This window comes from Pleurodeles waltl, chromosome 5 (genome assembly GCF_031143425.1).
Source record: "Pleurodeles waltl isolate 20211129_DDA chromosome 5, aPleWal1.hap1.20221129, whole genome shotgun sequence".
Taxonomy (NCBI): Eukaryota; Metazoa; Chordata; class Amphibia; order Caudata; family Salamandridae; genus Pleurodeles; species Pleurodeles waltl.
Window position 1 is genome coordinate 105170898 of NC_090444.1, and position 24044 is coordinate 105194941.

Sequence of the window (24044 nt, forward strand, 5' to 3'; positions counted from 1 at the left end):
TCTGCATCCCAGGCAAGCATTTCCCCATAATTCTTCTGGCAGTATGAAGTCTCCGCCTGTAAGGCCCATCACCACCCAATACCATCTTGTGACTTCCTTCTTCATGAGAGCCTTCTGATGCAATAGCTCTGCCAACTCATTTGAGCCCCTCACTACCTCATTTCATTCACACTTTGCATCCAGCTTGGAGGTATTTAAATTTAGACACTTTCCTGCCCCTCTCTGAGTTGAAATCCTCCCATGACAACACAACAAGCATCGACTGTGGCAGAGTTAGCCCCATTCCTGAATATCTGCCTCCTTCAGAGGTGTAGCCAAACTATCACTAGTCCACTTTGGGGAACCTGGGGAGCCCCATGTGGGTGCATGTTTACTATAATACGGTAAGTTTGTAGCCTTCCTAACATGATACCAGAGTTCCACCAGATCTTGTAATAGCTTGAACATCACCTTCTTGAAACCTTGGGGTCATTAAATGTATATAAAAAATTAAATACTCTTCGTGGGTGAAATTCATAATTGTTGTGTATATAGCCCCCAACCCTGACTCTCCCGGACTACTTAGTAACCCTTTCCCATTTTTCAGAAAGAATGACCATGCGTAATTTTGGAGATCGGGCAAAGGCAGGCCATCTTTCTCTTCCTTTCTTCTCAACTTTTTCCAGGCCATACGTGCCCCCTTTGACGCCCATATCAAGCTGTTTACCTTTCCCTGAAATCTACCTAGCCGTTATTTTTTAAACAGCAACGATACTGAGTTAAAAATAAAGGTAAGTTTAGGCAAAATAGATATCTTAATTATGTTGACTCTTCCTTGCATGGCGAGAGTTATGTATTCCCAGCTCCTCATCAGCTTACATGAGTCTCTAATAAACTTTGCAAAGTTGGCTTCTGTGCTTTTGTTTGTGTCCTGAGTATTAATAACACCCAAGTACCTCATTTCGTTTACTGAGGCTCCCTCCCTTGGCATATTCTAGGTCATGACTTCTAAAAGACGTTTTAAGACATGGGCAAAGTGGGCTCTGGCCCAGGGCCCCATCCTTTCAGGAGGCTCCTGATAGAGCCAGCTCTGTTCTGCAAAGAGTCTTGCCCTGATGATCTTGATTTTTTCTTAAAGAGATTGTTTTAAATACTGTTTTCCTTTAATTTATTTTTAATGTGAGTGAGAACCTTATACAGACATTCTGCAGGGAAATGCTGTGTTTGTTTCATGCAACATCTATAAAAAAGGTTTTTTGGATCAAAACAGGACTTCAAATTTGAGAAATGGGATGGTGCAGCAGAGATTATTTGCAGTGATATTAGTAAACTGATGATGTATAACAATGTTAAAAATACAGGTCCCTATGCCTAGAATTATTAGCAGGGGCATAGCATGGGCAGTAAGATTGGGTGGGAGGGAAGTTTGAACCTCAGATTTCCCATCAATCACACTGGCACATAATGTTAAAATACATTATATGACAAGCAGGGTGCACTAGATGAGCTTAAGGGGCAGTGGAAAGGGAAAGGAATGCGATTGGCAGGGTACTAAGGGCCTCACCCACAAGAAACTGGTGCATTGGAATCGATGAACCAGTTTTCTTGCCCCAGCCCTGGACCCCCTAACAGTGCCATGATAGTACTTTGTTTATGATACAGCGCTCCATGGTGCATGTTTCCACAGATTAGTCAGAAATTCTGACGCATCTGTGGCACTAAACCAACGCATTGCTGGATTACTGTAAAAAAATGACGCTACTCCAGCAATGCAGAAGGGGTCCAATGTTAAAAAGCCCAGCATCACTTTAACGCCTGCTCTGAGCAGGTGTTAAGAAATTTACACTGTGAAGGTGCTGGAGTGGCACAGTGAAATCTTGTCAGTTTCACTGCACCAGTTCTGAGGGACTTTTAAAGGGGGAACGCCTAACTTGCATACATTATATCTTGCGCATTGATTAATGTGGCACAAGGCTTTACAAACTGGCGCAATGGTCCCATTGTGCCAGTTTGTGAACGTCACGCAGTGTAGGGAGCTGCTTGCGCCGTCGCAGCGTAAAAAAAAGGGAAGCTCAGCAGCGCAAGGGACTTCTAAAAAAAGCTCCTTTGTGAAAGAAGACACATTATTTTGTGAAATAACCAACATTTTTGAAGTCTTGTCAAACATTGGGAAAGCGTGTGTGCATGCGTTTTTGTCTGTGTTTGTACATTTTCAGGTGAAATCCGACAGACACCTGAAAGCAGCTGTACCCAACTATCTATCACAAAATACATTTATACGGGGTGGTGTAGCACCCCAAACACCCCCTCCTCCCCCAAGCTATGCCCCTTTTTATTAGATGTAAACATATTTAGAATTTGGACGAGTGTGACTGTGCACTGTCAGCGACCTGGCAAAAGAGGGCCTGAAAGAGCTGAAAACTGGATCATAAATTAAAAGCGCTTCCAAAGCAGGCCCCCAAAATCCTTAAGGTGCACGACTAAGGTCGCCAAGTGCTCATCTCCACACTCTGCCTGACCCGCTCTATGCCATAGAGAAATATCTGAAAGAGCTGGTTACCCACGTTCCTTCTGCAGCACCTTATGGCGGCACCTAGCGGCGGTGCGCAATTACAGTTAGAGTCACCCCTTTGGTTTGTTATTACATCTCTGGGGAACGCTCCAGCTGGAATGTGTTAGCTGTATAATGAGCACTGAAAATCATAAGTAAGTTCATGAACGTCAATTCACCAAAAGAGGGGTAGCGGGAGTGACATAACACGCCATATGAGCTTTACATTCACACACTCACACATGCTTATGTATATACACACTCTCACATAAACACACTCATCAACACACATGCATACAACATGCATTTAAAAGCATTTTTTATTTACCTCAGTTGTCAGGGAGGGTTATATTCTACCTAATTGTACTCCATATTTTATTATACAAACTGAATATTCTGTTATTCACTATTCGTGTCAGAAAAACATGTAAAAAACAAGGAGATTGGAGCCAATGGTGTCCTTAAGGACAAGTTGTCTCTGTGGTCCTGCCATTATTCTTGCCACTTCTGAAGCCAGGAGTTGCAAATACAGTCCCAGGGGTCACAATGGACAAGCCAGGGGTTGCATTGCGACCCCTAGCGACCCCTAGCGACCATTATATGAGGTCCATCGGTAAGTTCCTGCGTATTACAGCGCTAGCCCTGAGCAGGCGCGGCACACGCGGGCAAGATTAATAAAATTAAATAAAATACATTTTTTAAAACTTACTGCCATGCCACACCGCCGATCCTCGTCGTCTCAGCAGCAGGCAGGCACAGGCTCCCAGCCTACCCTACGGCCAATCCTGACGCTGCTCTGAGCAGCGTTAGAATTGGCTGGGAGTGCCCATCCAGGGCGCTACCAGGCAGACTGGGAGCCTGTGCCTACACTCTCCAGCCCGGCACTGGCTGGGGAGAGAACAGTGCACATGTGTGTTTGGCTGGCCCATGACGGCTGGCCACGCACACGTGCGCATTGAGGGGAGGGCACAGTGCATTCCCCTCAGTGCTCTCCACCACCAGCCCCTTTAACAATGAAAGGATAATAAAATTAGACCCAGAATTATGAAAAGTGGTGCTGCACTTAGTGCAGCCGCACTTTTTTTTGCACCCCATGGCACCCCCCTAACGCCACCATGTGTGTGCCATATTTACAATACGCACCATGGCGATAGTCAGATGGACTAGCATCATAATTTTTCACGCTAGTCTGCGCTTTGCAGGACTAGCATCAAACATTATGATGCTAATCCTGCAACACACCCAGAGGCCCATGAAACACAATGCGAGCCTCTTTTTAATGCCTGCACTTAGCAGGCGGTAAAAAATTCTGATAAACATGGTGCAAAGGAATCTCACAGATTCCTTTGGCCCATTTTTACAGCCCCAAGTGTCGAAACACCCCCCTTGCATACATTATGCCTGATGCAGGCATAATGTAGTGCAAGGGGTCACAAAGTGGCGCAATGCAAGCATTGTGCCACTTTGTGAATATGGCGCAGCGTTGTTGCCCTTTCAACGCCACATTAGCGGAAACAAAATGACGCTAATGTGGCGGTGGAATGGTGCCAGGACACCATAAATCTGGGCCTTGGTTTATTATCCTTTCATTGTTAAAGGATTTGCAGCGCTTGCTGCTGGCCGGGGGGCGACGCTCCTCCACCGTAGCGGAGGAGCCGCCCTGGCACTGAGATCAAAATGTCTGCACCCACCCCTAGATCCCAAGGCTTCAGGAACTCTTTCGGAATTCCTCTTCCAAACTATCATTTTATGACCCCTTCAGTTTGTGAACATAATTAATGCAAAAAGCAACAACCCTTCCTTCTAAAACTGGGTTTGATTACATCATTGCATTGTGCTCTGTGTTGATCCCTGTGGCCAATTCTAATGACCTCCTTGCACAATCGGGAAATAACCAAACAGGAACTGTGTTAGCTATTTAACCCTCGGTAACCAACTGCACCAGACCATTAGAACAGAATCTTTCTGAAGGAAGAAGACATCTCATCACTAACCCGCCCATCAACGGTGAGTGGCAATGCTTGCAGTTTTCAGTCCGCGAAGATCGTCTGCAGGGCTGGCGAGGTTACACTTTCATTGAATGTACGGTAGAACTTATGAGTAACACGCAGTACTCAGCCCATATGAATAAAATCATTTTTTTTTTTTTAATAGTTTTTTTCAATGTAAGAAATATAGACCAGGCGGGGTTTGGTCAGATCCTTTTTCCAACCATAGCAAAAAAAAAAAAAAAAAGATTTAAGGTGAGACAGAGAATTATTTTCCTTAATTCAGGACTGGACCTTCTATTAACCAAAAACTATCTGCTACGTTTACCGCTTTATTCCATTGTCCTTGTTTGTAATAGAAGCAATTACATGTGCAAAGCCGCTTACCAGATGTAAAGGTTCACTCAGTTGGAAGAAGCTCGGAATTTCAAATGATGTGCCTGTGGTGCGTGCTGTTATCGAAGTCCACGACACATGCATAGGTTAAGCGTCGTCACTTACAATTCTTTCTTTCTATTAAAAACAAAGATACCTGCAGGTGTCCAATGGCTTTTGATCTGGAGCACGGACTCGCGCCCTGCGAAGGGAGCATCTATTATTGCTGTTTGACGCTGTCTCTCAGCTGATTCCCTGCTGCTCTCTGCTGTCTAATTATGTGAATGAATTCTAAACAATTGCTTGCGTTTAAATTTACGTGTTTATTCAGAAGGTTTTGAAAAGCGATGAACAGGCTCCAGAGCTCTAGACATCAGAACGGAAAACAGGGACCAAATGGGGAAGATAGTAATTAAATTAAAGAGTCAATGTAGTAAGGTTCATGGTACTTGACTGGAGGGGAGGACCGAAATTATGTGGCATTGCCTATGTTATAATGCAAAAAAATGCAAATTATATGGTGAAAATGCTGCACATGCCAATCTTGTAATTTTGCTACTCTAAAACACACATATCTATACTTTTTTAGCGCCGCATTTGCGACGCTTTTTGACGCAAAGGCGGCGCAAACTTTCAAAATCCAATTGTATTTTGTAAATTTGCGCCGCTTTTGCGTTGAAAACATGACTCCATGAAGAAAGAGCCCTTAGAATACTATTTCACATACATATTTATAATGCAAGTGCCTTTTAAAGGGGCTCTGCAAGATTCACAACATCATACCTTAAAAAACGAAGCAAACTCTTTGAATTCTTCTATAGTGCACTCTTGAAATAAGGGTTATTTTGAGAAAAGTGGATGTAGCGTAACATGATATAACACTAATAACGAGGCAAGACATTCATAGAACAAGGAAGGAAATACTGTTTCTCATGTTTGTGTTATAAATAAAAATACAGTGATTTATTCTTGGTGCAGACAAAAGCCCTTTACCAGTCCTTCATCTTTAACACTGTCGGTTCAAAGGTTTCTTCTCATGAATACATTGTCATGCTTGAATAAAGCAATGTACAACTGAAAGGGGAGCTATTAACTTTTGTAAAGTTTCTGCCACCATGCAACCCTACTCATGACACATTTTAGCAACTTTTGATTCGTCTGAAGCTAGGGTTTGTTAGGGTTTGAGCCCTGGTCAACCAAACGCCAGTTCTGTCCATTAGTTGAGACCATTGAATGATCACGGACGGCGCTGCTGATACTGCAGAGGGTATTTAAATATATTTCTTTCATTTTTCCAAAATACTCTTGTTCTTGCAATAAGCTTTTAAAACTCCCTGTCGCCAAGTGTGTTACTACTTCTTTGTTCCTTTAGGCTTCCAAAAGGGATACATCCAAGTTTTGTAAAACACTGTCCTACAGGGCTCTTAATGGAATCAGATGTTCCGCCCATGACCCTACAGACTGCATCACTCATGACTTGTTCAAAGACATCATTAACGACATCACTGATAATATTAAAAAATACATCATTGATGACATCACTGGACATGGTGGGGGCACAAGTTCTTGCTGGCTCAGTGACTATCCCTGGTAAATCGCAGTGTATTTTTTTAGTTTAAAATGTTATATTTTAACTGACATTATCACAAAACTATCGCATCACTTTAACGTTTGGCTTTTCAGTGAATAAATATATATACGTCTATATGTATTTTTGGAGGTTAGCATTCAAACGCACTTTTACATTTTTAAATCTTTTTTTGGGGTGGCTACTCAAACCCTCCTTTTGTTAACTCAAACCCCCGTTCCTATTCCCTTTACCTACCTTTCCCACTACCTGCCCAGAGCCCTAAATACCTCCTACTACCTTCTACCCGTACCCACCCCTGAACTGTTAACTTTCCTTACCAACCCTTGCACCTACCCATCCTGTGAACCTAAAAATCCCCTACTATCCCTTGCCCCTACCATTCCCTGAATCGTAAGAATCCCTTACTACCCTTTACCCATCTCAAATCCTGAAAAAAACTGTTCTACTACTTACCCTACCCACCTCCGAATCTTAAGCAATCTTATTACCCTTTACCCCTACCCATTGCTAAAATCGTACTGATCCCTCTATCCTAAAAAATGTTTATCACTTGGTAGGTAAATATATTGTATATCAGTTAGAAAAAAAATATAGTAACTTAACTGTGTAGTAAAAATCCTGCATTGCAATAGTACAATTTACACAGAGAGCATATGCACTTTAGCACTGGTTAGCAGTGGTAAAGTGCCCAGAGGTCAAAAGCCAACAACAACCGGTCAGAAAAAATAGGAGGAAGGAGGCAAAAAGTTTGGGGATGGCCCTGTCAAAAAGACAGGTCCAACAGCAAGGTATCTACAATGTCCTGAGTGGTACTTACCTGTGTGTTAAAGACTGCATTGTAAAGGTGCTGCATAGGAATGGATGTGTGGTAGAGGCCGCATACCAATTGGAAGAGTAGTTAGATCTTGACGGATCTATCTATCTATCTATCTATCTATCTATCTATCTATCTATCTATCTATCTATCTATCTATCTATCTATCTATCTATCTATCTATCTACCTGTCTGCCTGCCGGCTGTCTATCGTACAAAAGAGCATCCGTGGGTAATAGAAAGAATTACACAAACCAGAGTTGGAGATTGGCGTATTTTACAAACATGCTGTTTTGCGATGGATAGACAAGGAAAAAATACCAGGCAAGTTACTGGGTAGTTTCACACCGGACCTGTTTACAGTTTTATGTCATGTGTGTCCTTAATTGTTCTTTCGTTCCAAAGTCATGAGATATCCCCGCACCTAGTAATTAACTTAATGAATGAGGGGTGGGCTCGAATCTGAGGAAGTGATGAGCTCTAGTAATCTTTTCCCTAGAAGATGGAAAGATCAGAATCTGGACGTTGGACATGGTTGTTTAGGTGGGACCAGGAAGCCTTTGTTGGAAGTCCATAATGTGGGTCACCTCTAGCTGCAGCTGTGGTGCTGGAATAATCTTCATGTGGGGGGTGCTGTCATCAATATTACATTGCTAAAGCCATACAGATTGTGAAAAATCTAAGTGTCACGCAAAAAAGTGTAGCAATTGAGCCACACCAATTCAATAGGAGGGTGGTAAGGGTGTAGTATGTACCTCATGGTGCGTTTTAGAGCACACTCGCAAATATTTTACTGAAGCATGGTGTGGCAGCGGACTGTCATTTACAGATGGCACATTTGAATGGCCACTAAACTGAGACAGAAAATACAGTTTTACTGATAAAACTATACAGGGCACAATGTGTAAAAATTGGGTTTCAGCAGATATTTATCATTTGAGCATCACTATCTTTTGGATTTGCTTTAATCCATTTAAAGTCTGTGTTTACACAATGGTTCAGAGTTTACAATGTACTTCACGTGCTTTCCTTCATGGTTTGAAATATTTATACAGCTCATTTACAGGCATTCATATTTTGTTGTGTGCTAACCGAAATGACAAACTTCAGCCTTTCCTTTCACATTTCCTGTACCCCAGCAAGATTGTCCCATAGTTCACTTTACAAAAGCCTATCACTTTACAGTCAGAGAGAGAAAAGAAAACACCAATATCCATGCTAAAAGAATAAACAGAGATTTGTCAGAAGACAGCCTGACATTTGACCTCTGGTTCTGAAGGCACAGTTTATAGTCATCATGTTTGTATTGCTCATTTACCATCTGCACTCCATCAAAGTTATTTTGTGGGTGATGCAGCACCCACACACCCTTCCTTCCAGTACCTATGAGCTATAGTGTCTTTATTTTCATATGCATTGGCAATACTGAAATCACTGAAAGGAGATGGAGCTCCCACTAGTTTGTGTACAGTTTAGGTCTAAACCTAGCCTTGTGTGGTGACCCCAGGATACCATAGAAACATGGTGCACAGAGATGTCTCCTATGCTCCAACAAAGCATGGCATGGGAACCACAAACTCAGTGGTGCACAGAGGAGCTCTCAGAAGCACACTGTGTGCTTATATGTCAGAACTGTGCAATTGTTGGCCAGTAGTGTTGCAATGTTGCCATGTGCCCCTATGCAAGCAATATAATCAACCCCAAGCCCTTGTTTGATAGTAAAATACAAATATAATTGTATTAAGTGAGCACCTCACAGCCCTGGTCCGGTACTATTGCACCTGCTGCACTACTGAAAGCTATGCTTCTGTTGGAGACATACAACAAAAGGACAGTGTGAATAGCTGCCAAATGACCATATGCCATGCCCTGCAAATCCAGATTCTCCTGAAATTATAATCACCATCAGTTTGCTTGCTTGGAATTCTGAGTTCATGTTTACTCTGGTAGAAGCAAAACTGCAAGTCCCAAAATGCAAAGTTCTGTTGGCTAAATAGCCAGGAGTGGTAGATTCTGCATAATGCAGCCAACCCTTTCTTGTAGGTGAAGTGCTTCTGCATCTGCCAAACAGTCCATCTGCTGGGGTTGAAGCTGGCGTGGGAGGTTTGGGGGTGGGAAAAGCTATCATAATTCACACATTCTATGGAGTCTGTAGTCAGTGATCACACATTACACGGTATTCCAGTTTTGAGCAATTTAAGTCATGCCCATTAATGAACCACGAAACGGACATGGGCTACTTCAACTTGATAAAGTTCAACTGAACAAAAGAAACTGTGTTTCCTTTTCAGAAATGGATATGCTACTGCAAGTAACTGTCATCTTCACAGCTGGACTGCATTACTCTTCTGTCTGGGTAAGACAAACTTCTCAAATGGAAAACGTGTTTTTTTACAGTACTTAAACCTTTAATGGACACAGACTGCTTTAAAAATGTTTTTCGTTTCAGGAACCAAGTGCACAGATGGAGATTTGTTGTTTCTTACATGCTGTGTCCCTGCTTTGACATCCACACACAAGGGGCTGCAAATTGAGAACTTCCCAATTAATATTCATTAGATATGTCATTTTTCTATCCCATCCACCAAGGTCATAATCAGGCCCATACTGTCCCATGGAATTCTCAAGGAAACAAAAGTCATCTGATCAAAAGAATGGTAAAAAACGATATGCTCCAGGGGAGGGCCAATCACAGGAGGAAGGAAAGCCAACAAATAAGGACCAAGCTAAAAAAGATTGACAAGAAAGACAACCAGTGATAAGTAATCGGCTAATCCAAAACCCATTTTAAGTATTGGTACAGTACACGATAAGTCTTACTTATTGTGAGTGGAGTTTCAAGATCAATATTTGTTTTGTGAGCAGACCCATATATTAATAGGTTGGTTAAAAAAAAAAAAGGAATTGCAAGGGGGTGACAGAATGAACTGCCTAATTTACAATTTATGATTCCTGTGATTAGCTACACTCACAAGGATGGTGGCTTCCAAGAGACAGAATGTCACCATCCATGTGATTATATTCCAAAATGGAAAACATTTTATATTTTATTTTGAAGCATCCTGAGTCCTTAAAGGAATAGGGGCTCCTTTTAAAAAAAATAAAAAATGCTTTCTGATTTGGTAAACTTCGGTAAGAGCAGGATAGTGATAACCTGAAAGACTGCTTTCTACACCTGAAGCTGCCACCCCAGTGCCCAACGATGAATGGGTCCAAAGGGGATGCTTTGCAAATCAGTTATCACCCCAACTTGAGAGAAGCTAACATATCAATAGTTTGTGATGGGAATGAAGACTGCAAACCATTGATACACATATCATACAGAATCCATATTTAGAATTTTATGCCATATATTATTTATTGGGTTCAACAGGGTAAATAGTATTTTCTGCTATTTTTATCTGAAGGACTGGGCCCCAGATTTATTAGGATTTTGTGGTGCAGTCCCGGGACAAAGGCCTTTTTGGCATTTACTAAGCCACACAAAGTCACTTTTGTGTCTTTGCGTGGCTTAGTAAGTACAAAGCAATGCAAAGCAGTGAACAGCACTGCATTGCTTAATTTTGCATCAGTTAGGCACTACATGGGTTGAGCATGCGAATTCCCACACATCCGCTCATGTATTTTGACACAAACCGAAATGGCGCGCCTACCAGACAGAGGCATAACAAGGAGAAATATATATTTTTTTTCTTGTTACTTCCTCATTCTGCACAATACAAAGACAGAGAAACTTACCTCTAAGGATTTTTTTTTTTACAGCCACTAAGGTTCAAGGTGCCTGCATTACAGGCAGGTTTGGCCCCTTGCTCCGCCACGTTGTGTGAAATAATAGTAAATGTGCCCCTAAATGTCCACATCCTGTCCTGTCTGTCCATGAATGCTCGCAGTTGCTCAGTCCATTGTTGTTTGCCCACTAAACCACTCCAAGAAAATAATTACTGTTATGCAAATCGGAATTTGCCCTGTTTAAGTAGGAATAGCCCAGTCCAATTAAAAAACACTAAAATAAATCAACAATGCAGGTTTAAGTGGGCAGTCAGGAATATTCACAGAAAAAGCAATAGATGGCAAAGGTTGCCTTGTTCTGTTACCCTTGGATACAAACTTTGATAAGTTACATCATACGCATGTAGCATATAGCAACGTCATTAAATGAAACTAAGACACCCCTCACTTCTACTGGTAACCAAGTGGAACTCGTTTGCATCATCCACCTTCCACGCATCCTTAAAATACTCCTGTTCCAGATGTTTGCTTACTCAAAATGAAATAGGCAGCACTTGTGGATCTCATGATTAATTTTGCAGGGTGTGCATAATGTATTTATTTGACTGTTTTGCATGCTGCTGGCGTGTGCCCAGAAGCTACTTCGTAGCTCTAAAAAGATCCACAAAATGGAACAATTTAGGAAATTCGGGGCCAGGTTTACAAGAAAGTGGCACATCAGCTGTGATGCGCCACATTTCTTGCAGGGACAGTGCATATCTGTGAGAGTCTTTTCCAGCAACGTTCAAGCCACAAACAGAAACTACTAATTGGCTAAACATATAGATCCAGTCGCATCACTACCCGGCTTGCGGAGGTTACAATGACAGTGCTTATCTATGAAATGCCTTTTCCGGCAAGCAGTCTTTGATATAGTGATACGTTTTTCCCAATGGATTTTACTTGTGCACCGAAAGGCGCCAAGTATTTGACAAGTCGCACATTTAGTTGTGTGCCCTCGGGATTAAGGGCCAGATGTAGCAAAGGTTTCTGCCCATTCTGTGTCTATGGGAAAAAGTGTTCGTACATATGGCCCTAAGTGCTGTGATAAGGGCTTGTCTGTATGGTCACATCTTTTATTTTTAAATTAAATATCCCTCTTAACAGCCCTCTTCATTCAGCAGACAAAGTGGGGCAGATGCAAAGGATGTGAATCAATGTTTCTTTCCCAGTCTACACTGCCTACAGGATTCACTGTCAGCAGTTTTTTTTCAGGGGGTTACTGCATCCAGGGTTGGGTGAACGCCTAGGTTGAGACGCATAAACTGTTTTTTAGTTAAGTTGCGAGTACCCCCTGCTCAAAATAGGACTGTAGCTTAAGAGGACTGTAGGAGTTAATGATCTGCTACACATGAGTTCTCTTTACTGAAGTTGCTTTATCCTCACCAGAGAGCAGGTTTTTGTTTTTGCATTGACTTGTTTCTTACATAGGAGGGTGATTCTCCGATGTCCCAGAAGTTCAACATTTGCAGTGCGTGGGTTGCTTCTTGTAGTGCCTGGCCATATAAAGACCTGAGGTTCAAATTGCTTATTTCCTGCCAAGCATGTGATGCTAATCAGTTTTTATCTGCAAGTCTAAATTTATAGCACTGCTTGAGAAAGGAGGATCTGATCGCTCAGGTAGGTTGATCAATCCAAGTTCCAGGCGTATAATTTGGTAGCCTGTTCTGCTTTCCTACTTATCTCGTATCAGAGCTTACAGAACATATCTGGAATGCACTTCTGAGTTCAAAGAAGACCTTTATTGTTGTTAATTCTTCCCCACCCACAAGTTCTTGAGAGACGAATTAATAGATTTCAAGCACACGTTCAAATGAGTAAAAGTATTGCAGCAATTAAAACAAAATATATCACAGTACTTCTCAGTTGCAATGTACACAGTAGGTTATATTTATAAGATATTGAATGCAAAGCATATACAATCAAATACTTCACCGTGTGAGAAACTATTTACAGCTTCATCTTTCTGGGCTCTGCAAGTTGATGACTCCGGTCAACTGCGAGAAAGAGATTATCTACCCACTCGGGAGACTGGCAACTGGCACCAAGTTCCAGTCCGAAGTCAAGCAGATTCGAATCTAAATCTCTGAAGCCCCGAGTCATCCTTACAAAAGCGTGCCCCCTCCTCTCAGACTCGGGAAAACTACGCAAGCCTTTGGAGACTGGCCAGATCTCCTAGACTTCTCCTCTTCCCAAGCCTGAGCAGAAAGGAAAACACCAAATGTACTCTCTCTTATCAGGTCTAGTCTGCTGTGCGAAGAAAACAGCTTGGTTCATCTTGTGGAAAAACATAGCTTGGAAAAATACAGCTTGGATTCTCAACTGCAATGTCTAACTCCACGTTAAAGGCAATAGGCAGCTAACCTAAATATCAAATGTAATGTCTAATGTCATGTCAAAGCCAATAGGCAGCTGAGCTGAATACAAAATGTGATGTCTAATATCATGTCAAAGCCAATAGGCAGCTAAGCTGAATACAAAATGTGATGTCTAATATCATGTCAAAGCCAATAGGCAGCTAAGCTGAATACAGAATGTCAAAGCCAATAGGCAGAATACAGAATGTAATGAGTAACTCCATGTCAAAGCCAATAGGCGGCTAGGCTGAACAAAACATATAGGGGGTCATTCCAACATTGGCGGTAAAAGGTGCATACCGCTGTCAGAAGACCGCCAACATACCGCCGCGGCAAACCGCCACGGTCATTCTGACCCACAACACGCAACCCGCCAAAATACAGACACCCACAAAAGTCCGCCACACCAAAGGCCAGCGAGAAACTGGCGATAACCAAACCGACACCGTCACGCCAACAGAAATACGCCCACACTATCACGACACACGAATCCACGCGGCGGTCTTTCAAACATGGTATTCCATTGGCGGTACACACCGCCGCGCTCAAAATACACACACACTTACAAAACACAGCCACATTGGACAATTCCAAATACACACACCTGATACACATACGCACACCACTCCCACACACCCAATTAAATATAAAACACACACCCACATCACCCACAAACCCCCACTCCTAAAAAATCGGGACCACACACAGAGAATTAGAGAACCGAGCACCCAGGCGCGCATATTACCATCACCCAGCAATATTACCACGCACTTCACACAACACACCAATACACATCACCACACTTAGCACCACACAATCCACCCCACACATCACCTACACCACCCCATGGCACCGCAAAGACACCCCAGGTTTTCTGAGGATGAACTCAGGGTCATGGTGGAGGAAATCGTATGGATATTTGGCGTGCCATCGCCAAGGACGTCCGGACCCTGGGGGTCCACCACAGACGGGGCACCCACTGCCGGAAGAGATGGGAGGACATCCGCCGCTGGAGCAGGAAGACGGCGGAGGCTCAGCTGGGGATGGCCTCCCAACGTGGGAGGGGTGCCAGTCGGACTTTGACCCCCCTGATGTCCCGGATCCTGGTGGTGGCCTACCCCGATGTGGATGGGCGCGTGAGGGCATCACAGCAGACACAAGGGGGTGAGTACACTCTCATTCTGCTGACTTTGCGCGCAGTGGAGGTGTCTGGGTGGGGGAGGAGGGCTGTGGGTATCCCTAGGCCAGGGCGATTTCTGTAGGCTAGGCCCCTCCATAAGGAATGGCCCTGTGCCCCCGCCCCCCACCTCTGTAGGGTGCCAAGTACAGCTATTCATGGCCCTGTGTCATCTATGTGTGCAGATGTCGTCCATAGGCTTGTAGGCCATGTCCCAGGGATTGAGTAGTCGACCCCAAGTGCGCAGCGTAGTGCAGAGGGCTTCTGTGTCTGTCCTGTCCGCCAACGGTGTCGCCAATGCATGCACTCAACATGTCTATATTCTGTTCCCCCCCCCCCTTTTTTGTGGTCTTCCTGTTCATGTGTGCATTAGCATCATCAGGCGGAGGAGAAGTGGCATCGGAGCACGAGGGAGCTGCATCCCACATGGCCATGGAGGGCAACGCAACGGACTCCGAATTCACCAGTGGGACGGAGGGAGAGGGGAGCTCCACAGCGGGGACTCGGGCAGACATCAGTGACACCGACTCGTCCTCTGAAGGGAGCTCCCTTGTGGTGGTGGCAACATCTGTGCCCCCCGCAACAACAGGTACAGCCGCCACCCACCGCACCAGCACCTCCCTCCCAGCAGCCCCTCAGCGTTTGGCCCGTGCCCGCTCACCCAGGAAGGTGGGCATCTCCTTCGCCCCAGGCACCTCAGGCCCTGCCCCAGTCACCCCTGCTGCCCTCAGTGAGGAGGTCATTGACCTCCTGAGGACGCTCACTGTTGGGCAGTCTACCATTTTGAATGCCATCCAGGGTGTAGAAAGGGCATGCATTCTGGTCAGGCGGCCCTTCAGCGATCATTCCAGACTCTGTCCTCGGCACTGATGGCAGCCATTGTCCCTGTCTCTAGCCTCCCCCCTCCAACTTCCTCCACCCATACCCTATCACCTGTACCTCTGCCTATCCCAGACACACCATCAGACCAGCCTGCACACATCTCAACACCCAAGGGAAGCTCAGCCAGACATAAGCACCACACATCCCACAGGCAGTCACACAAGCAACATCCACATACAGACATACCAACACCCACTGCCTCCACTGTGTCCCCCTCCTCCACGTCTCCCTCCTCCCTCCCTGTCACCTCTCCCTTCACACCTGCATGCACAACATCTTCAGCCACTACGTCCCTCAGCAGCACACACACCAGAACCCCAGCACACGTGCAGTCACCACCCCCACTGCCATTTACACGTCCCCTGTGTCCTCTCCCAGTGTGTCTGTGACCCCCTCTTCCAAGATACACAAACGCAGGCAGCCACCCACCCAACAGCCATCCACCTCACAACAGCCTCCAGCCCAAGCACCTGCACCCAAAGCCACTAGACTTATAACTCCTACAACCACAACCTCTTCCTCCACTCCCATACCCAATACACCTACCCGTCCCACTGCTCCAAAAAAGTTGTTCCTGTCTAAACTCAACCTCTTTCCACCAACTCCCCCACCCCGTCCATGTCATAGGACTACAGTCAGCACCTCAGCCACGACAAAACCGGCCCCTGTCATCACAGTCTGCCATGGACAGTGGAGTGCCCCACCCACCAGGGCAGCCAGTTTGGTGCGAAGCCAAGGCACGGGCAGCCCAACCCCGGAGAAACATCCCAAGATAGGCAGTGGCCGGCGGGAGAGGGTGAAAACACCAGGGACTAAAACCCCTACCAGGGCTCCGGCAGGGAGTGTGGAGACAGCTGGCACACCGCCCAAGGTGGGGAAGGGCCACAGGCGATCAGGGAAGGCTGGGAAGGGCAGCACGCCCGACAACACCGCCATCAGCCCAGCTGGCCAGGAGGGCCCCGCCAGCCCCATCCCAGGTGGGCAGGAGGCCACCAACAGCCCCGGCACAGCTGCCCAGGAGGGCCCCGCCAGCCACAGGACAGATGGGCAGGAGGGCCCCGCCAGCCACAGGACAGGTGGCAAATTACCTCCCCGCCATGGCCGGAACCGCTGAACTGGGCACCGCCGTCTCAAGCACCGCTGAACTGGGCACCGCTGTCTCAAGCACCGCTGCACTGGGCACCGCCGTCTCAAGCACTGCTGCACTGGGCCCTTCATCTCAAGCACCGCTACACTGGGCCCTTCATCTCAAGCACCGCTACACTGGGCACCGCCGTCTCAAGCACCGCTGAACTGGGCACTGCCGTCTCAAGCACCGCTGCACTGGGCACCACCGTCTCAAGCACCGCTGAACTGGGCACCGCCGTCTCAAGCACCGCTGAACTGGGCACCGCCGTCTCAAGCACCGCTGCACTGGGCACCGCCGTCTCAAGCACTGCTGAACTGGGCACCGCCGTCTCAAGCACCGCTGAACTGGGCCCTTCATCTCAAGCACCGCTACACTGGGCACCGCCGTCTCAAGCACTGCTGCACTGGGCACCGCCGTCTCAAGCACCGCTGAACTGGGCACCGCCGTCTCAAGCACCGCTGAACTGGGCCCTTCATCTCAAGCACCGCTGCACTGGGCCCTTCATCTCAAACAGCGCTACACTGGGCACCGCCGTCTCAGGCACCGCTGAACAGGGCACCGCCGTCTCAAGCACCGCTGCACTGGCCACTCCATCGCAGGCACCGCTGGCCCATGAGCGGCAGGGGCTGGGCCGCATCTGTGTCGGGCAGGGCTGCACGAGGCACTCTGGGCACCAGGCCCCCTCCAGAACCAGTGGAGACTGTTATCCACTTGTGAGACTGTGGCTTTGCACTCCCCAGGATTGAGCAGTGGGCAGCCCACCCACTGTATAGACTTGTGAGACTGTGGCTTTGCACTCCCCAGGATTGAGCAGTGGGCAGCCCACCCACTGTATAGACTTGTGAGACTGTGGCTTTGCACTCCCCAGGATTGAACAGTGGGCATGGAGGCCCCTCGTGGATCTGGCGTCGTGCGCTCATCTGGCTGAGGTGCCCCCCCTTCCCTTCCCCCTGAGGTGCCTGAAGTTTTGCTATCTGATGCCCCTGCAGTGTTCTCTCCGTTAGAGTCAGGTATCCTGTGTGGGCTTTGCCCATGTGATTTGGGCCCCGTGGTCCACGGACAATGCCTGCTACAATGCTCGGACTTGTACATTTCTGTATATAAGAGTTTTTGATGTGTATATATATTTTTTGGGCAGTATTGCAATATATTTCAATGTTTGGAATCATTTCCTTTTGTCTTTGCATTCTTCCGGGGGGGTTTGGGGGGTGTAACTGTGATGTATTGCTATGCATTGATGTGTGTGTTGTAGTTGGTGAGGGTGGGGGTGGGTGTGTCGCGTATGTGTGTCCCCGTAATTTTTTCCCTCCCCCCTCCCCTGTGTTGTAGGTGCAGTACTCACCGTTGTCTTCTGCGCTGTCGTTCGTGCTCCTGGTAGAGGAGCAGGAAGACTATCGCTGGGATTATGTGGAGTTCGGGTTCCATGCTGTCCTGATTCCTCGTGGGGTGTATGGAGGTGAGCGTTTTCCCTTCAAAATGGCTGTTTCCGCCGTGTTTTTATCGGCGGGGCTACCGCCCCTGAAAAGGTGCCGGATTGGTAGGTTGTGATACTGTGGGCGGTACATTGACTCCCGCCTGTCTGTTGGCGGGGACCGCCGCGCTGTTTGTTTGTACCGCCGTGGCGGGCGGTGTGTTAATGTGGCGGTCTCTGTTGGCGGTTACCGAATCAGTAGGAATTCCATTTTTTTTACCGCCAGCCTGTTGGCGCTTTTGCCGCCGCTTTAACACCGACCGCCAGGGTTGGAATGACCACCATAATGTGCTACTGGTGAACATTGAGCAATCACATAGCCGATACACAGTCCTGTATGCTTTGGACAGTAATTGCTCTAACTTCCTGGAAGCTTTATCCAGGATGATTTTGCGACCATGCGTAACAGAGGGAAGGAGTTTGGCAGACATCGCCTTCTGTAGTGGCCCCATGATTGGGCTGTTGAGTGACCTTGGGAGGGTCAACAATCCTGCTGTCTGGACAAAAGTCTTATGTTTTGTTGCTTCCAGATGCAGCTTAAAGATCTTCTGTCGAATATTACCCCTAAATATTTATATTGTGTCTCACTGGAGAGCTGTGTGCCATTGATAAACCAGCAACCATCTGCTCTTGTTTTCTTTGAAAAGATCACAATTCTTGTTTTCTTAAGACTGATCTCCAATTTGTTCCATGTCCTGAAGGCAGAAAGTTTGTCTAGAAGATGTTGCTGGCCCACTGGGGTCTGGTTTATTCATATGAAGTCATCAGCACATAGCAAATGCTTAAGCATGTGGCCCCCAAGTTTAGGTGGACGGGCACTTATTAAATTAAGTTCTCATGAGAAGCACAAAATGTAGATGTTAAACAGCGGGGGCACAAGAACACACCCGGCTTCTGCCCAACAGTGGTGTAAATCTTGCATGAGAGTTTCGTATCATCCCAGAATGGATTTAATATTCTTTACTCAACAACTATGCGCTTTAAATATATATGTAAACTTCCAAAGTACATACATTAATTAATGAAGTAAAGTAAACCTATACTTACTTTTTAAGTATTTTAGGAGGGAACATTACACCTTGATATTTTGGCAGGTAGATGTGTGAATGCCTAGATAGTGGTAGTGCTGATGTGCTTGTGTGCTGAATTTTTTTATGGTATTACTGCTGCATTGTACTGCACTTGTGGAGTTGTGTTCTGTTTTGACTATTGGATTAACTGTTACGTTTGCTGTGTTTATACTTTGCTTTATGTTATAGTATTGTGCTGTGTTCTGTTGTGCTCTGGAATTATTGTAGAAATGTCAACAAATGTTGCACAATTTCCATCCAAAATGACACATTGTATAGAAAACACCAATTTACTACTGTCTGCGCTGGTAAAATACAACTACTCCAACTATTTGAGGTACCAGCCAGCCCAAACCTCTGGTAGATAGATAGATAAATCTTTATTGTTTCCAGTTATTTAAAACCATCACAATATACAACAACATATTAAACTGACATAATAACACCTGTTCACTTCATACAAACATCTGTCCTCTAAACCCCATGGACAAGTGGTTGATCGTAATAAAAGTCAATGCACCTAGTTAGAACCATCGTCCATGGAGTACAAAATGCAACGTAATACAATAGAAAAAGACAAACACAGTTCATTCCTGTGACCACGAAGTACCCAAGATAAAATCAAAAATATATTAAAAAGCAGCTAAAACGGCTTACAACCGACCACGCTGCCGATACACACAATTGGTTAATACATCCTCGGATACCATAAAAAATCAATGCTTAGGGCGGAGCTGGAGATCAAAATACAAATATTGAGGATCAATTGGGATAAAATGCAAATGCAACAAAGTAACCCCTTTAAAAATGATATAATGGTTTAATTATTTACAATAAAGTGGCAACAAACTAAAAAAGAACTTCACCATAATGAAATAAAAAAGAGGGTAAAGCAATATATATTAACAAAACCTTTGTAACACAACTTAATGACAAGGATTCAGAATTAAGATTTAAAATTCAATCGCAATTAAATAGTGATGCAACAGGCAATCCTTATAATTAGGTCGTCTAAACCATTTACAAATAACAAGGAAGCGTACTAAAGCAGACCCCTGCCATACGGAGTGGAAGAAATGTCCACTGCAGTGAATACAAAAGGACGTCCCTATGATGACCCCTGTAGTCACTTTACAATTCACACTGTGTAAAGTGCAAATGCAACGGGCCAGCGGAGGACCATTTTAGCTGTACTCCAATGTGCTAGTACTTTTTAAGGGTCAAGCGCGTGCAAGCGCTCTGGCCCCTGTTGTAATGTCTCTGTTGGCTTTTAACCACACCCATCAGTTTGGTTGGTTTGTGGGCTTACATTTTAAAATTCGTTTGATTTCATTAGTGAAAGGCATGCATACGTCACGCCTTTTCCAGTGTTTAAGCCCTCCTATACAGCACCAGTAAACTACTGAAAACATACGACTCTGTGTTTTCGGAATTGACTATTTCTTTGTATTTCCTACGCAGAGCAATCTCGCTGGGAAGTAGAGTGCTTTGCATGACATCGACCCTGTTACATGGATAATTCTGCTTTGCTGGTTACATGGATAATTCTACTTTTGCCGCTACGTCTCACTGCGAGCGAACTTCTGTTTCCTTTTCTCTGTCTCCTTCACGCTCACATATGTGAAACTGTTTTACTTTTCATTATCAGTTATATGCGGCAAGAAAAGTCCAGTTAGGAGTTTACATCGCTAATAGCTCTAACTCGAGCTAATGCGAGATCCATTGCATTGCAAATGCTTGTTTGAAATAGTGATCAACAAATAAAAAAAAACAAGCCGCTTAAACTTGGAAAGGGGCAAGTAGGGTGGCACCCAACAATCATTTCTACAGCCAAACACATGACTGTAATACCAATATAACATTTAGAACACAAAGGGCCTGATTATGACCCTGGCGGACGGCGGAGGTACCGCCGCTGAATGACCGCACCGCGGTCAAAAGACCGCGGCGGCCATTTAGACATTTCCTCTGGGCCAGCGGGCGCTCTCCAAAAGAGCGCCCGCCGGCCCAGAGGAAATGCCCCTGCAACGAGGACGCCGGCTCAGAGTTGCAGGGGTGCGACGGGTGCAGTTGCACCCGTCGCGTATTTCAGTGTCTGCTTAGCAGACACTGAAATACTTTGCGGGGCCCTCTTACGGGGGCCCCTGCCGTGCCCATGCCATTTGCATGGGCACGGCAGGGGCCCCCAGGGGCCCCGCGGCACCCCCTACCGCCATCCTGTTCCTGGCGGGCGAACCGCCATGGGGGATTCTAAGGGCAGCGGTAAACCGGCGGGAGACCGCCGGTTTGTCCCTTTTGACCGCGGCCGAACAGCCGCGGTCAGAATGCCCTGCGGGGCACCGCCGGCCCTGGCCCTGGCGGTCTTAGACCGCCGGGGTCAGAATGACCCCCAAAGCATTCTAATATGATGTTGTGCAGGAGGACCGGTGTAAGTTATCTCTAACAGTAACGTTTTATGAAATGATGCACCAGAGAGAGAGGGGAGGACCAGACAGAGTGGATCAACTTTGAATTACCTCTGCATGCAGGCCCATCACATACACATCTGTTTGCTTTAGTGGGGAACTTCTAAAGAAGAAAGACGTTCCGGGGTTCCCATTTCAATGCCTAACCTAGGGTGGACTCAGCAACTCCAATGCCTCTCTGAGAAATTTCACACATCTGCAGAGACCATTCCACAAATTAGCACCTCATGGGCTGTGTGACAAAGTGAGCATTGGAAGGGCCTAATATAAGGCAGATCTCTACCACAGTTTTGCACAATACAGTGCATATCATGATGCATCTTTAGCAGTGACAGAGTGGAATCCCACTCTCCCCTAGTGTGTTGTGTTGATTGGACAGGATTATGAGGTGAAGATCTTCCACTGGTGATGTTTGCACAGACAGGTAGACATGCTTGACATTCAGCCACCTTGACACATACACATATTGATTTTATAACAACATAATGTTTGCAAGCAGAAAGCTAATTATTCACGTTGATTATGTTTTTCAGGGCCAAGATTCTAATCTGGATACTGCTTTGACTAATGTCCAAAATGTGATTTGTGATGTACACAATGACTGCCGGCAAAACGTTGATCCACCTGCCAGCGACATGCAAAAATTGGTAAGTGTCACTATGCAATTTTTTTAAATAAATCTTTTTATTGCATTTTTGCTACAACGTGTTCGACCAGGACTCATACACATTTTCATATAAACATATTAACATATTCTGAATATTAATTTATGTTTACTCATAAATTCCAAAATATGGAGGGAATGCTAATAATATGAAACAAAATAATACTTAATTTTCACGTTATACAAAACAGAATTCAGAAAGCCTTCAGCCCAAACCTTTCTATCACTCATCCTATGCCTATATTTGAGTGCCAGACATCCCATGTTCTAGGTTTACCAAAAGTTCTTCTAATTGTACCACAAACACTGTTAGATTCGGGACCTGATTTAAAGTTTCTTTTGATAAGGAGGAAATAGCAGATCCTGTCTGAGGATACCCATCTAGTGAAAGATGCACCTAGGCCCATCTTTATACTTTTTTAGCACCTCATTTGCGTAATATTTTGACGCAAAGGAGGTGCAAACTTACAAAATATAATTGTATTTTGTAAATTTGCGCCGCTTTTGCTTAAAAAAAAAAGATGCAAATGACGCGCTAAAAAATATAAATATGGGCCCTAGTATATTGACTCTACCATATTTTTCCTATAGAAAAAAAACGCCTTCAACAAATGATTTAACCCTTCTACTACAAACTGAGCGTTTCCTGTTCACAATCAAGTCTAATGTATCCTCCATGTTGTTATGTGTATCCACTACAGGCTCAGGTTAAATCAAGCATTTGTGTTCACTACATGTTTGGTGTCTTATTTAATTTTACTAGTAGAGCATGGATGACAGTCTTTAGGCAGGGGAGAGAAAATTATTTGTTTAGGGATTTGATTGGTTATTCTAAAAGAAATTCTCTAATCTTATGGTAAACCTTAATAAAGCGATGCACCTGGTTTTGTAAAATCACGCTCTCTACATGGCATTTATTTACCTTTGAAAATCTATTCAGCAGGGTCATCACAAGGAGGACGAGTGGAGGCAGTATGGTCCAGGCCACCGGCGCCTGCATGACCCCATGCTCTTGCTTCATAAATCAATTTATTTATTTAGAAAGCAAGCCTGGCATTGTTCATAATTAATTATGAGACATCTTTCACAGCACTCTGCCAGGGAGCACCACAAGGTGTATGAAAAACTAGGCCGGCTTTTTTTATACTTTGATTTAGGGGCTTTTGCCACCTGGCATTAACAGAAGAAGTGGGCCTCACACATAGGGGGATATTACAACTTTGGAGGAGGTGTTAATCCGTCCCAAAAGTGACGGTAAATTGACGGATATAACACCAGCTGTATTACGAGTTCCATAGGATATAATGGACTCGTAATACGGCTGGTGGTATATCCGTCACTTTACCGTCACTTTTGGGACAGATTAACACCTCCTCCAAAGTTGTAATAACCCCCATAGTTTTGCACTCAGGCCCCACAAATACGTGGACATTGGAAATCAGTAGCTGCAATCCAGACCCCAGTTTTCACGCTGTGAAGTCATCTCTACAGACATCAATTTCGATAATTCTCTATTTTGGACCACTGCACAGTGTTCATGACAACACTTCATCTGTGACCATACCAGTGTAATCGCCACCTCCTGCACTTTGTGGAGAATGAGTAGCAGTTGGAAAACTGCTTCCATAGCAGATTTCACTGCAACATTTTTGCGGACCTCCTAACGCTGGAATGCCCCCCGCATACTTTATGCCTGGCGCAGGCATAATCTGGCGCAATGGGGTCGCAAAGTGGCGCAGTGCATGCATTGTGCCACTTTGTAA

At 45.2% G+C, this 24044-nt stretch overlaps 1 protein-coding gene across 1 annotated transcript in view; it reads left to right on the forward strand.

Moving 5' to 3' along the window:
* Positions 1 to 4467: 4467 nt before the first annotated feature.
* LOC138295428 (cysteine-rich venom protein-like) overlaps positions 4468 to 24044 on the forward strand; it is a 115272-nt gene continuing 95695 nt past the window's right edge. The window contains exons 1-3 of the mRNA XM_069233725.1: positions 4468 to 4537; positions 9590 to 9654; positions 22151 to 22264. Coding sequence (XP_069089826.1) covers positions 9592 to 9654; positions 22151 to 22264 — 177 coding nt within the window. The 5' untranslated portion in view covers positions 4468 to 4537; positions 9590 to 9591. The remainder of the gene's footprint in view (positions 4538 to 9589; positions 9655 to 22150; positions 22265 to 24044) is intronic.